At 40.4% G+C, this 16,183-nt stretch overlaps 1 protein-coding gene across 5 annotated transcripts in view; it reads left to right on the top strand.

Annotated features, from left to right (window-relative positions):
* Window positions 1-16,183, top strand: part of Asah2 (N-acylsphingosine amidohydrolase 2) — a 112,608-nt gene that overhangs the window by 61,143 nt on the left and 35,282 nt on the right. For all 5 annotated transcript variants that reach the window (XM_029539594.1, XM_029539590.1, XM_029539598.1 and 2 more), the window contains 3 exons: window positions 791-868; window positions 12,647-12,767; window positions 15,084-15,209. In XM_029539594.1, coding sequence (XP_029395454.1) covers window positions 791-868; window positions 12,647-12,767; window positions 15,084-15,209 — 325 coding nt within the window. The remainder of the gene's footprint in view (window positions 1-790; window positions 869-12,646; window positions 12,768-15,083; window positions 15,210-16,183) is intronic.

Here is a 16,183-nt window from a genome sequence, read left to right as displayed (position 1 = left end):
GGAACTCACTTTGTAGACCAGGCTGGCCTCGAACTCAGAAATCCGCCTGCCTCTGCCTCCCAAGTGCTGGGATTAAAGGCGTGCGCCACCACGCCCGGCCCTACAGCTCCAACTCTTATCATTTACATTTGTACACTTTCCCAAGCTACTTAGTTGTAGGAGTTAGAATTTGATTTCCCTTGAAAAGACAAGAGTTCTGAAGCCTCGGGTCTTGACCAACTGTGGTTAACATTCTCTATGAGTGGACATTTCAAATGTAAATCCTGTTTGTAAGAGACCCATCCATGTTACATTGTGACATACATATGATTTAAAAATGCATTTTAGCTTCACTTAGTTGATATAGTGGCCCTATCACAGATCATAATTGTAACCTGAAGAATGAGGTATTGGCTGTAGTTTAGGGCTTCTCTTTACTACGGGGTTCACTAAGAGGCATCAACATGTATCTAGTCTGAGTGTGTGTGTGTGTGTGTGTGTGTGTGTGCACATGCATGCAAGCACACCTGCACATGCTCACATGAATGCATGTGTGTGTGTGTGTGTTTGAGAGCACTCATGCCATAACATATATGTGGCAGTCAAAGGACAACTTCTGGGAGCTGACTCTTCCCCTTTCACTTTATGTGAGTTCTGAGTTCTGGATATGGGGCTTGCCTGGCTCGTGCCTTTATCCTCTGAGGCATCTCAGCCACCCCTGTTTTGTTAGTTTTTGTGTCTGCTTCTATTGTTTGTAGATTAGGGTCAGTCTCTATGATAAACGGACCAAGTTTCTTCATTTTTCTGACAGGTATTCTTCAAACACAGACAAGGAAATGCTGGTCTTGAAGCTGGTGGATTTGAATGGAGAAGACTTGGGTCTTATCAGGTATTCCATTCCTTTTATTACTTTCTCTCCTTCACTCCCTTCCTTCCTTCTCATAGATTAGTGTCTTTTCATAATTCTATGGAGAGAAAAAAAGAGACTATACACATGACATTAAGTATTGAGAATTGTGTGGTTAGAAGTCCATTCTTGGCATTAGACACAACCGGATCCCACCAAGAGAACTTGGACATGGTTCTTAGCCTGTAAGGGCTAAGCAGCTCACATGTAAATGAATTAGCATAAAGAGGGCTCAAGTGAGGGATTTTAGAGGTAATCTGAGGCTATGTACTTCTGGCACATAATTTAAAGAACCCAGTAAAGTTGTTTTGCTTTGATTTCACGGTGCTAGAGACAGAACTCAGAGTCTTATGCATGTTAGGCCAGTTCTCCGCTAAGCTGCATCACTAGCCTTTAAGGATTTGAGACAGGATCTTATAATATTGTTCAGGCTGGCTCGAACTTGCTGTTTAGCCCCAGGTTGGCATTGAATTAGCCATTGTCTTGCCTCAGCCCCACCTAGTGCTGCTGAGTGCTACCACAGCTAGCAAGACAGCAAATGTTATTGCTTGTCACTTTATCAAGATGTAGCATGTGAATTTCTCTGATGTGTTTCCTAAGGATAATATTTAATGCAGAACAATGCCTACTAGGTATAGAAGCTGAGCCAGCAACTCAAGGATGGAGAAGAGCCAAAACTACGTCTTAGTATACAGATTTTGACACAATTATCAGATAGGGACATCATGAAAGAAGGTACAGATTTGGTTTTCTTCAAAGAGAAGGCATTTGTCTTCATAAGCTATTTTGCTCACTGTGATTGAACTAATCTAGGAATTGTGTAGGTGGCTAGCATTGGTATAGACACCTTGACCTTTGGGCTTAAAAGTGATGCAAAATGTCCTCAGAAAGTTTCTAGGACTGCTCAGTGCTACATTCAAATGTCTTGGGTTCCCTCTGGGCTCTCATCCTCTCAGCTATGTGACTGTAGGTTTCAATTATGGGACTGTCTTATCCCATGCATACTATGGGGCAAAGTCCTTTAGTAGACTCAATGGAAGATAAACTAGACAGATAACTGTAAGACAAATAAGATGATCAACAGAACTGTTACGTTTATTAATGAATGCTGAATGAGTTAATGAACTGTGTTAATAATACTGTAAGACATTGGGAAATATAGTACCAACTTATTTAAAGGCTAAAATGTGTCTGGGATAAGGTATGAAGGAAAGTAGGCTTCAAGTTCTCGTTTATAGAGCACATTAGTATGAGCTACTATAATCCAGAGAGGATTAGCACAAGAACGTACATCTTTAATTAGTTTTACAGAGTAACCCACAATTGGTGGGGTAAGGGTCTTGCCCTTACTCTTTCAATTTAGCAGTAGGCTGAGTGGTTGAAACCATTTACAGTTCCCTCGTACCAGTTTCAAATCATTCGCCAATGGCATCAGGCGATTAAAACAGTCAGCTGTGGGGCCATGTTCTGTCCTGCTTGCACATCACTGTGTGGCAGATCTGGGAGTCTCAGGGTCAGCTGTTACGATTATTAGCAGAGCTCCTTTGTGTGCCGTGCCTGACATTCTGCTGTAACGTACCATTGTTTCTAACATGTTCTCCTTGACACAAGCGTTCCGGCCTCTGGCCACATAGTGATATCTGTTCTTTGAATACATCGAAAATGATCCATGAAATAAGTCTGAGCCATGAAGCTGGAGAGATGGATAGGTCATCAAGAACCCTCGCTGCTCATCCAGAGGTTCTAAGCTCTGTTCCCAGGACCCATGTCATGTGGGTCATCACTCTGTGTTCTGCATGTACCTCCAGCTACGGGGACTCTGGTATCCTCTTCCCCCTCTTCTGGCTTGTGCAGGCCCTCACTTGTGCCTGGCATACGCACACACAAACATACATAGACACGTTAAAAACATCTGGGCTGCTAAGTAACTTAGCCACTACATGCTGGCCCCTGATATCATGTAGAGTCCCAAAGTGGGAGGAGTTTGGAAATACCGAAAAAAAAAAAAAAAGATAAAAGAAAAATGGAAATTGACTAGTGTGACTTTCAACTGGGGAACAGAGATGAAGTGATTTGCCCTGTGTCATAGCCAAAATCATCCTCCTATCTTTCCTTCCTTCCTACTTTCTTCAGTCGGTGAGTTTGTACCAGATACCTATAAATGAGAAAGGAATGGTTGGTTCATCCTTTGGCCTTAAAGGTAGAAACCAAATATCTTAGAATTTAATGCTTGTGTTTGGTTTCCTTGAATCAGTCCCTTGGAGTCACTCTTGGAGACCCAGTCCCCAAATTGTGGACATCCTGTCTTCTCTCTGCACAGTGCTGATTCTTACTCTCTTACCAGTGCCTGTGAAACCTATACATTGTGGCCTGTGCTGCCCATGTGGTGAGCCAAAATAGACATAGCTGGTTTTCTCATAGGACCTGTAACCCACTGATGGGAGCAGAAGGCATTTAGCATAAGATATACATAAAATGATTGGGTTAAATGCTAGAAACTATATAGTTAAAGTATAAGTGGGTTATATGTTTAGGAAGGAATGGGTACAGGGCTATCTTAAAAGCATTTGTAGGAAAGATCAGAAAATATTTCCCCGAGGAAATGAATGGAGCTAAAGGCTGAAGCCTATTAACTGGAAAGATGGAGGCTGATGTTCCATTTGAACAACTGATAGGATATCAGGGTGTCTAGAGAGCAGAGGACAAAGGGGCAGGCTGTATGAGACACTCACAGATTAGATACAAAGTAATGATTTTTATCTTGCCCAGGGTGGTGGCACCTACCTCCCTTCCCATACTCAGGAAGCAGTCCCCAGGTTTCATCCAGCCTGGTCTACGTTTTGAAACTTTGTTTCTCAAGCTAAACTAAAAACAAAACAAAAAACAACAAAAACAAAATAATGTCAAAACCAGGAGAAATTTTGGGTTGGACCAGGAGAATAGAAAATCCTTAAAAGTATTTTAATCTGAGGTCAGGAGTGGGGACTGACTGTTGAATAGCTAGGAAGAGTGGCAACTTGAGCAACAGAACAAAGTTAGGCGAGTCAGATTGGTCCACAAGCCACACAAACATCTGTAACTGTCAGCTTTCACTGCGCTGGCTAATCCACGTCTGTAATATTTCTATCTTTTTGTATACACTCACCCTCCATGCCACCAAGCAAACGCACTATGTGGTCTGATCTTACGCCACGCAGAGAGCATGTTCTGGGCCACTCTGAATCATGACTTGAAATACAAGCTGTGCAGCGTACATAAGATCGTCTTGGTGCATATATATAAACACACACACATGTATGTGTGTGTATGTATATGTGTATGCTATATATTACCTGGTTATTCTCAGTAGCTCCATCTTTTCTAACCTGTCTACTTCCCCTCAGTTCACTTGACATCACTCAAATAGCAAATGCTAAAATTTCAGGGGCAACTTTTCAAGAAACCATTTTTAAAGTATTAAAACAGGGTCCCGTGTGTAGCCCAGTCCTCAAAGGTATGATCTTGGCTCGGTCTTCCTGGTGCTGATATTGCAGGTAACCACCATGCTCAGTTTAATCTACTAACCCGCCTTCATTTTTTTTTCTCCCATTTTACCCTATCATAATCTTCTCCACCAGCGCTATCCCTGTTTTGGGGAGCTCTGATTTCTGTCCCTGTGGGTCTTTCCTGTCCTGCCCCTTTCTGAGTAGCTCTGAAAGCCAGCGCTGGCTCTCTGCCCTGTTCTTCCTTCTGTGCCTGGCTCGTCTCCAGTGAAGTCAAGGTGACCGCGTGCCTGCTGCTAGGTCTGCCACCTCAGTGAAATGGGAGGGTGCTTGATAAGGAGCCTTCAGATGCCAGAGTAATGACCCTTGACTGATAACAGAATGTGTCCCAGCTTCAGAAATCAAAACCATAAAAACCAGATGACAAAAGATCTTGAACATATCTAATCGTTGAATTCTGGGAAAGTTCCTAACCAGAAGAAATCTGTAGGGGGTTGTTTTGTTTTCCTCCACACAAATTTTGTTTTGTTTTGTTTTCCAGTATGGAAATAAAATGTTTTCACCATAAGGAACATGAAGAATTTTAAAAAGCAGGCAGGATTTTTTTTTTTTTTAAATTACACAGTTATCTTACCATAAACCCACTGTGGTAAGAGTTAATCTTCCCATACAAAAACAATTGTAAAAAATAAAATAAAATAAGTGTGAACAAAAAGACATGTGGTAAGGGTGGGTGCTTACCTGATTTCACTCAGCAAGCACTAAAATTTTCAAGTACCATGAGAAATATAGACAATGCTCATTCTCACACTGTGATGGCTGAACAGAGTTTGGTGCTCACTAAATTTTGTGGCAACCCTCTTCATATCATATATATATATATATATATATATATATATATATATATATATATATATGCCTCAAAGTTTATGCAGTTTTATTAAGGATAACTATTTCAGCAGGGCAGACATCTCGAGGTGGTTTTGAAAAATCGTTTTTTCAACCTTTCTTTGTTCCTTTGCTTGGGACGCTGCTTCTAAATGTTGTCATCTTTGCTGTAAACTTCAGCACCCCAGCATCCCACCGGTGAGGTCAGTCTCATCCCAGGAAGTGATGCTTCTGCAGCCTGACTTTCATGTGCCTCCTACTGTGTGTGATTTGTTTCTTGTCTACAATGCTTTACTCCTGTCTCATCGCTCTCTTTTGAACGGGGGAAGATTTAAAAGCTGCCTTTACCTGGCAGATTGTAGTTCTCAGTGATCCATTCAGGGTAACAGTATCTCTTGTCTCCTAAGACCTTGGCAGCCCTGCCTAAGTAACCAGGACATATTTCCATTGCTTTGGTCCTATGATTTTAGCAGTGACATTGTCCCAGTGGTGGTCACAGTTTCTTGTTATTTAAAACACTTCCAGGCATATGTAGCTTTCACATTGTGAACCCTAAAGGAAATACTTTAAATAAAAAGTCAATCTTGAGGATTAGAGACAGCTTTTGTGAACATTTTGTGGCATAGTCATTTAAACTTTGGCTAATTTGTTAATTTATAAAGTAGGATTTTATTATATATAAAGTTTTACTTTTTTTATTAAGCAATAACTTATGAATGTGTTTTAATATTTGTGTTTTTATATTACCAGTTAAAATTTTTTCATAGTATTCATATATATATTCATAAGAGACTACATTCCATTATATTTTGTAATTCAAATGTAAGCATCACATTATGTGGGAATGTATGTGTCTAGTCATTGTGATAACAACTCTTCAACTAATCTGCATTTGCCAAAGATTTCCTTCAGCTCTTTCCTTGGCGTTGGAACCTGAGGGCAGACTTGAAGTTGGACTTCCAAGGGGCTACTTAACTTTCAAGCTCTAACTCTCCACTGCCGCAGAGCACTCTGCATGGGTTCTCTTCCTTCTGTTCCTGCTGTAAACGCAGCAGAGTGCTGCCTCTCTGACTCTTGCTAGGCCAGTGACATCATTCATCCCAATTCCTGCCAAGAAATAGGCTCAGCAAAGTCAAAACTCTGTTGTTTTCCTCCAACTTTCTTCATTTCCTAGTTGGGCTGAATTTCCACAGAACGCCGTTACTGACAGCTTCCTAGTTTTCTTTTGTGGGTTTCTTGGTCATACCGTAAGGATAGAGTCCACCAGTGAAACCCCTCCCTAGTATCATCGCTGCAAAGGCATTTCTCGGGCAGGACTTTTTGAGGATGAAGGAAAGGGATAGTTAAGAGTATCTGTGTCTCCTCAGATGCAGGGATGTGAAACTACTCTGAAGATGCTGTCCATCAGGAAACCCAGAAAGCCTCCTTTGACCACAGCTCATTGTCTTTCCCTTATCTGAGGATTTTAGAAAGAGTTTGGGTCCATTTGGGTCCAGTTATGGTCCAAATATTGCTTCCGGTATAATTCACTGAGCCATCTTTTCTTCTCTTTCCCTCAAATTTTCCAGTGGGATGAGGTAAGAATTGTAAGGGAGGTGTCTTCGTTAAAATAATTCATGCCAAATACCACAACAGGTAGGGCATGAAACTCCAGTAGCTTAGCACAGTGATGGCTTATGGAAATCTAGTGAATATTGATTGGTCCTTCTGCAAGCTTATCATTAGTCAGAAAGGTTCACATGCCCCACCCTTCAAGTTAGCTTGGGAAATGAATGCGCTTATGGGTATTTAATGAGCATCCAATCTCTGCCACTAGAGGGCAGAGTTTCCTCATGTAATCATTTTAACATAACATGGGTGGCATGTATGATTCACGCACTGCTTATTTTAACATTGCATTAATACTATCAGTCCTACAAATATCTATGCTCCCGAATTTTTGGGTTTTCTTCATGATCATCGTTACCAGAATATCAGTAATAGTAGCCTCAGAGGTAGATATCATCTCAAGCACTTATGATTTCTGTTACAGACATTAAATGCTCTGGTTCAAATTAGTGAAAGTTACTTGTGCCTCACTCTGGAGTTGGTACCTTAGCCACTATAATATATACTCTATGTATTACTTTCACTTGGAGGCTAATCATGGATAGAGGGACTTCTATCTTGTTCTCTAATACATCAGGAGATCAGAAATCCAAAACCAAGGCATTGACGAGGTTAGTTCCTTCCTTTGACAGAGAATCTGTGCCAGGTTGTTCTTGGCTTTTATTGGCGGCTGTCAATCCTTGGCTTTCTCGCCTGTGGACACAGCCCTCCAGGCTGCCCTTCATTCTCATGTCATGTTTCACTTGGTCTCTGAGCATTGCTTCGTGTTGTTTGTTTGTTCTGGTTTTTTTTTTTTTTTCTTTTCTTGTTTAAGTGTGTCAGCCATCCGATTTAGGGTCCATGCTAAGCAAGTGTGGTCTTATCGAAGCTTTTCTTTGATTATAAACTCAGGATAGCCTTTTGTATTGTTCAAAGAGTTCCCATGAAACTTCATGAACTCAACTTTTGAGTGTAATTTCCTTGCCCGTGAACATTTAGCTAGCACAGAGGCTCTTGCAAGATGTCTTACCAATCCATTCCTTCTTTTTGTCTTTTCTGGACTGACTGAGGTTCCTGACTCAGGGAACTAAGAGGGACTGGAGTTATGCTCCCAGAGGCCCCGGGTCTGTACCTCCTACACAGGGTACAGTTTTTATAAAGTTTATTCACTAGGCCCAGAGCTGTGAATGGAACTTTTGCTAGGCTTGTTATTGCTTTAGAATATTTAAGAGCTTTCCAAAGTAGGAAACACATTTCATATTCAGTCCTTAACTCCAGGGATCTTCCTCCTCCAATGTGTTATTTATTCAGGGGAATAGCTTAGTTGTACTGTCTTATTATGATGCTTCTTTATTTATAAATCCGGTTGAAGTTTACCGCCTTTTCCGTCGGGGATTTTGTAGTAAGCTTTGCAGTGAAGTAGTTTGTAGTGGAAGTGATGTCTGGAGTTTGCTGTCTGGGAAGTCTCTCGGTTGCATTACAGTGATTTGAATAGCGTTCCCTGTCCTTTCTGACAGTTGGGTATGATGTCACCCTTATTTTTAAAGTATTTCCCATCAGGAACATTTTCATCCTTTCGTATCTCATTTGAACTCCTTCTGAGAAACTGAGTCTTTCCTCCTCTCATTGGAACTTTGCTTGGAAGAATATTCTTTTTAACAGATAAAAATGAATTGTAACCATATGGCCATTCAAAGCGAATGTGTCCCTGTCTCTGTATGTGTTTATCAATATTCACTACTACCATAGTATTTTAGGCGTTGTGACACACTAGCATTTTAATAGCATGCATTTCAAAGAGAATAGAAGAAAAAATATATCTTCTTTTTCTACAAATCAGATGACAGTTTGAATACTTATTGCAAGTGAGAAAATTTTCTAACCCCAAAAGTAGATGAAATAAATAAATTAAATCTGTATTCTAATCAAGAGAAATTCTTAGCAGTTGATTTCTCCACAGGCATTAGTGTGGGTAGTTGTGACTTCCTTGATGCAGGAAACACAACAAGGTGTGCATTCCTTGAGAATTAACACAGTAACAGTTATACTTTGGGCTTTGGTGGCTTGACATGGGTGGTCTGCATTGTCCAGTGGCTACTTCCTTTTGTCCAGCCTCTTCTGCTCTGCCCCCTGCTCATCTGACCATTCTCTGGAAACATCTTTTCACATCTGTAGCCTTTGCATGTACTATTTCCTTTCCTTCATGCGTCCATTACCACACGTTCTGAAGCATTTCTCAAGGTGAGCTGATGCCCCATTTTACATCAAATGAGCAAGTGAATGAACACAGGGCAGAACGAACAGTTCCCACGACAGTGAAACCCTTGTTGTCCACCACACCTGGGTTTATAATTCTGCTTCTTGGTGGGTGACTGTGAACTTGGTCAGGCTGCCTTACCACTCAGAGATAAAGTTTACTGATTTTAAAACAAGAATGATAACTGTTTCTTACTAAAAGATGTATTTGAAGTCCTTTGCCTAGACCATTGGGAAGGACAGTCACAGTTGAGAGAACTATTCTGTGTATTTTCTTCAGTTGTAATGTGGTCGAATCTGGCTCACATCATCGTAAATAGATTAAGTGTTACTATTTTGGATGAGGAACCATACGCCTGCTGTGACATCACGAAACTCTCCTTCCAAATCCAATAAATAAAATATTAAAACTACACAATTCGCCCACTAGGGAAATGGTTGATTTGGATTTGTGTTTGAAGAGGAAGATGAAAACTGAAGGAGGATCAGGGAGAGGAGTGGGGAGGGGAGGGGTAATGAGGGAGACAAAGCGAGAGACTAGAACAGAGTTTTTTCAAACTGAGAATTTTGCAAGTAACTTCGAGAGAGTGGGCATAGAATGTTTACAATGTCCATTCTCTTGTGCAGTGGTTAGTAGACATCTTGGAGATGGACTTATGCTTACAGACTGATAATTTATCTCGAAACTTACTGTATTTAGAATCTCTTGGAATTACTTGGGAGTCTGAGGCAGAAGATCTCAAGTTATTTTTATTTTTAAAGAGTGCTAACACAGAAAGGAAAAAGACCTTCACTGGAAAAGTTTAAATATCCATCAATTTTCAATCTAGAGTTAATTTACAGGCCCTAGAGTGACAGTCTCCATGTAACTATAAACAGGTTTAATATAATGGCCATTATATAAAAATTCTGCCATTCTGCTTCATTCTTCCATTCTCATTTTTGTTTATTTTACTAGAATATCCTACAGACACCAGCAGATAGTTTGTATTCCACTCATAAACATTTCAGTGTACACTTCTGTTCCACAAAGGCATCCTTTTTAGAAAAACACATAACTACAACTCACTGTGTTTACATTTTTGGATGTAGTGGGTGGTTCAACAGGCACTGAGACAGGTTCCTAGAGAATAAGGACTTTATTAGCAGGGTCATCAGGGCCACAAGGAGACAGACGTGCAACAACATGGCTAGGACTCTGAGGAGTGGTCAGGACCCAGCACCACGACCATGGTAGCATCTCTGCAGAGAATCAGTACCCATACATCACAGGAGAGAGCCTTTTCCTGCAGCTCTCTCTGCTTCACAGACAGACCTGTACCTACTCAGTCTCTCAGATTCCCAGGCAGGAGGCAGGGAAGGGATGGGGAGCTGAATGTGGTCACCCCTGGATGTAAAGTCATGTCCCCCATGAGATGTCCAGTTCAGGCTCACAGACTGTCCCAGTAGGTCACATGTCTCTAACTGAACAGGAGAGAGCTGTGCAAAGTAGCAGCTAGATTCCAGCACTACATTCTTGCAATTCTATTAAAAATAATTTCTAAAAAGGTTAATACCTAGTTTATGTCTGATAAAGTTTAAACATTTTTTGTATTGGTCTAATTAATGTGTGTGTGTGTGTATGTGTGTGTGTGTGTGTATGTTTCTATGTAGTTTAGGGCCTTGCACATGCTATGTAAATGCTCTACCATTGAGATATATTGATAGTCCAATCAATAAAACCTTTTTTTGCCTGTTTTGTTTAAATAAGAATACAAGAGCAGTATGCAAACTATGTTTTTGACTATGTATATCGTTTCTTAATATGTTTAATATGTGATAATTCTTTATAACTATTATTATATACATACATTACAAACTAAATGCTATTTTACAGATACACGCACTTGTGCACACACACACACACACACACACACACACACAGATTGATTGATAGGTTTGTTTATCTGTGGTGGAAGAGCTAGCTGCATTGGCTTGCCTTCCATAAAGCAACACCAGGGTGTGTCAGTTGGAGCCTCTCAGCTCCTGTATACTCCCCCAGATCTTTGTAATCCACACCGGGCCCCATTGTACCAACCAGAGTAACTTCCTTGTGCTGCCTGCCTAGTGCACTGGGTTTTAAGGTATTATCTCCAACCTACCTCCATTATCAGGCAGTGAGAATAGAGAGCTCGAAGCCCTAAAACATCCTGAATCTTTAAATAAATGTATACTTTTGTGTATTGTTTACACTGATGTAAGCAAAATGTTTACATTTTTTTCCAGCATAGGATTGAATGCATAAGAGTTTTAAAATGCCTAAGTTACTTGAGACGTAAGGTATCAGCATCTCCCTTTACTTGAACTTTTTGGTTTCTGTTTTATTGCCTTGCCTCCAGGAGATGCCTGTATTAGCTAACTTTCATCATTACTTTGCTTGAGGTTTGACAGAGCATTGTGGCAGGGAAGTCCCTGAATCATGGACAGCCGTGGACAGCTATGGCTTCATGTGACAGCAAAGCAGGAGTAAAGGGCTTCAAGCCAGGTGCCTATAGATCTATAGTACCTATAGTCTGTGAGCCGGGCCCCATATCTGAAGAATTGCATAATCCCCCCAAAATAGCACCATCGGTTAGGAACTATGTTTTCAAACACAGGACTCTGTGGGAAATTTTTTACATTGAAAGCACGACAACTTCTTTCACCTATGTGAAGGTTTGATTTATAATTTATATGTCCTCCAGGCAAGCTGTCGTAGGGCACTATCTATGACAGATGGATCGTCATTTTGATTCCTGTGTCACCTATGCAGATGGAGGCAGACAGCCTACCAGCACTGTGAAATAAAGTAACAGACGTGTAATTAGTTTGTAAATTGTATGACTCTGTATTTAAATAAGGTATTACTATGCACAAGGACAGATTGAATTATGCATAACACCCTCTTTTAAGCCTTCAAGTACTTATTCTGCTGTTTGCCCTTTAAATCAATTACTAGTCATTGCTGGTCTGAAAAGCCTTTATGTGCACTTCTGTATACCATTTGTCATACAATATTAAGGCCTTTTTTCTTTTTCCACATCTCTGTCTTCTGTGAGATTCAGAGAGAAACCTCCATTTATTCTGTGCTTGGCATACAGCTAATACCCAGTAAGTGTCGACTGAATTAGATTGGGTTGATTGGAATAATATTGCCCTTGTGTCTGTCTTGAAGGACAATGTCCATGTCTATCCTATTACTCAGAATTATCATCTGGTACCCGACCACCCTTGGAACTCATATATGCTTTTATGGAAATTAATGGGGATGCAATATTCATGAAAATAGAATTCTACATTTTTTTTAAAGGAAATGATCAGAATTTCTGGGTGTATTATTTGCAATTTTATCTGATCTACTTAGAATTTAAGGCACTTTTATGTGCCTCATTAGTGCAGTAGGTAATGGGGTAGCCTCACAAAATACATTTATTTGCTGGAGAAGATTTAAACCTTTGAGAGAAGGCTTCACCTTTGGCCCACTCTTCAGGCTCTCTTGACTTACTTGGAGCTTTCTTCTCTTTAACAGCTGGTTTGCCATCCACCCCGTGAGCATGAACAATAGCAACCACTTGGTAAATAGTGACAATATGGGCTATGCGGCTTACCTTTTTGAGCAAGAAAAGAACAAAGGCTATCTTCCTGGACAGGTGAGAATGCACATTGCTGAAATCTTCATCGTGGTTCAGCGAATGGAGTGAACAGTCCATTCAGATTTCAAGAATAAAGTGTTTTCACGGGCTCCATGAATGTACTTGCATGAAGAGAATTCACTGGTTGAGAGAAATGGATAAGAGTGGTTAAGAGTGGTTAAATCCATTTCTGGTGGACAGGGCTTGGTTCTTAGCACCTATACCAAGAGGCACAGAACCACCTACAACTCCAGTTCCAGGGGATCTGACCCCTTCTTCTGGCCTTTATGGGGAATTATTGTGCAGGGTGTACACCCCCCCACACCCCTACACTATCTAATCTATCGTCTGTCTGTCTATCTATCTATCTATCTATCTATCATCTACCTACCTACCTACCTACCTACCTACCTACCTACCTACCTTCATACCTACTTACTTACACCCAGTATGGAATGAAATGTTTCCATTAATAAAGGTATAATTTGTGCTGTACAGCAGATGTTTCTTATATTGAAGGCTTCATAAATTTATAACCAATTACATAAGAAAGAGTTGTTTTATATTTTTTGTAGCATGTGATAGTCTTTGATCAAGCTGGTAATATGACATACTACACTAACATTAACTTTAATTGTTAGTGCTATAAGAGTAATACGCATCTTCTTAGTGGTGTAAATCCATGAATGGAGACAAACCATGGGACCTTTTTATTGATTCAGGATTTCCCAATGAAACATTCTTTCCAAGGACTTTGATCTGGTATTTTTCAATAAAACCTAAAGGGCTAGAAATATGGCTCAGCAGTTAAGAACACTGATTGCTCTTCTAGAGGACCTAGGCTCAATTCACAGAATCCAGATGTCATCTTATAACTGTCTGTAACTCCAGTCCCAGGGAATCCAATATTCTCTTCTGGCCTTCACAGCTACCAGACATGCACATGCAGACAAAACACCCACATACATTAAAAAAAAGTCTAAGCCAGCAGCAACCCTAACCCATACCATCTGTGACCTTGAAACTAACCTTGTAATGAGATCAGAAACAAGGAAACCAATTGTCCTACTACAGGAACCTCCTAACTATGGGCAACTAGTGACTACAGATAGACAGAGTGACTCAATGCTGTTCTGCTTGGCCACTGGTTGCAAGAATCAGATGCAGAGAAATAAAGATGATGAGAATCCAAGGTCCTAGTTCAGAATGAAGATTCCGTTATATAGAGAGTAGCCTCATTTTTAGATAAAACCTTTCTAAACAAACCTCTCTCTCTCTCTGTCTCTCTTTGTCTCTCTGTCTCTGTCTCTCATTACTTACATTTAATTTTAGCCTGTTTTTTCCTGTCTTCCCACCTTCCCCAGTCTTTTCTTCCCTCCATTCATTTCTTCCTTTTTCATATTCCTTCCTACATCTTTCTATTCTATTTTTGAGAAGGCCTTGCTACATCGTCTAGGCTGACCTTGAATTTATAATCCTCCATCTTTAGCCTCCCAACTTTCAGGATCTCAAGTATGTTCCATTATGAAATTTGGGCAAAAAGGTTCTCATTTATACATTAAAAAGACCATTGATCCATGTTTTTCTCTAAGAAAACTGGAGATGTTTATTGGGAAACAAGATGGGCCCACGTAGATGCCTGGTCTGTCTCTAATCTGGTTTAAGAAAAGAGTTGCTCATAGTGGGGAGTGAATTTCAAGGGCAAGTATATCTCTGGGCTTCAGGTAAAGCACTCAGACACTAGATGGATGGCTCCACATTTTATAACTTAATGTACTCTGCATTCACATCAAATTGTGTTAGAGAAAGGTATGTTTTTGAAAGGATCCATTGAAAACTTTTGTCAATAATTGGATTACTTTCAGTAATAATAAGAGTATTGATGGCAACATGAGCCTTTTCAGAAATAAAAATTTTCTCAGAATATTATAAATCATCTCATTGTCTGTATATGATTTTTGCCTGAGGGATTGGAGAGAGTTCAGTTAGTAAAAAGCTTCTTGTACCTGAGTTGAATCCCCAGCATCTGAGCCAAACTTAGGGCATGCTTATAATCTCAGTATTCAAGTGCCAATGGCAGGTAGATCCCTGGATTTCACTGGCTGGTTACCATGGCCTAACCACAAATGATGTGTTTGTGAGAGATTGTGTCTCAAAACCAACCAACCAAAACTGAACGAGGAGGATGGCTTCTGAGGAAGGATGCCTGTGCTGGATCTCTGTACCTATCCACGCATGTGTGTTCATACAGAGTTTTATGAATGCATTGAATGTTTGTGCTTCTAATGGAAGTCATTATTTTAAAAAAAATAAAATATGGATTTATTTTGGCAGGGACCATTCGTAGCAGGCTTCGCTTCATCAAATCTCGGAGACGTGTCACCCAACATTCTTGGCCCGCATTGTGTCAACACAGGGGAGTCTTGTGACAATGACAAGAGCACCTGTCCCAACGGTGGGGTAGGTAGTGAGGGCAGGCCTAGCTCCTGTTCGATTATTCATCCGTAGCTTGTGAATGTGTTGTCTCTAAGTACACTCTGGCCTATTGGCCTCTAGTCTCCGCTCTTTCCTGAAGCACCCGTGCAGCTGCTCTAAATTTTAAGTGGCTTGTCACAGTTTTCCTTTGTGACGTCAAACGTAGAGGTTGTATGCAATTCCCTGAACCTGGGCAGCTTAAAATATTTTTACCTTGGAATATTTGAGTTTCTGAGTTTGTACCCAAACCTGCCTGCCATGAAATTTTTTTCACAGATCGCATACCTATACTTTTTTTCTTTAAAGATTTTTCCTTTCCTTTCCTCTTAAAAAATTAAGAAACTAGTCTTTCTCTAAAACATCAAATAACATGGATGCACAAAATAGTAAAAATGGAAAGTCTTTAAATGTGGTAGTTTAATGTGAATGTCCGCATAGGCTCATATGTTTGGATGTTTGGTCCTTAGTTGGTGGAACTATGTGGGAAGGATCAGGAGGTGTGGCTTTGTTGGAGGAGGAGTGTCATTGGAGGTAGACTTTGAATTTTCAAAAGATTCATGCTGTTTCCTGACTCTTTCTATGCCTTCTGTGTGTGCATTAAGATGTGAGCTCTCAGCTGCTGTTCCAGGCGCCTACCTTTGTGCCCTTATTCCACCCTCATGAACTCTTACCGAAACTGTAAACCCAGTTCAAGTCTTTCTAAGTTGCCTTGGCAATGGTGTTTTACACAGCAATAGTAACTGAGACATCAAGTACCACTTGCCTCCTTAGTCTGTAGTGATTGTTACACGCCCCCTTCTTCCTGCATTTGTCTATGCCTTCATAAAACAATTTTATGATTTATTTATGGATGCTAGGATTTGAATTTTCCATATAATTTCCCGTAGCAATTGCTCTGTGCCTACGTCTCTGTGGCAGTTTCGGAGGTCAGCCGTTGAGGATGTCCTCTCATGCTCTGT

Source organism: Mus pahari, chromosome 1 (genome assembly GCF_900095145.1).
Source record: "Mus pahari chromosome 1, PAHARI_EIJ_v1.1, whole genome shotgun sequence".
Taxonomy (NCBI): domain Eukaryota; kingdom Metazoa; phylum Chordata; class Mammalia; order Rodentia; family Muridae; genus Mus; species Mus pahari.
This window is presented reverse-complemented; position numbering and strand designations above follow the sequence as displayed.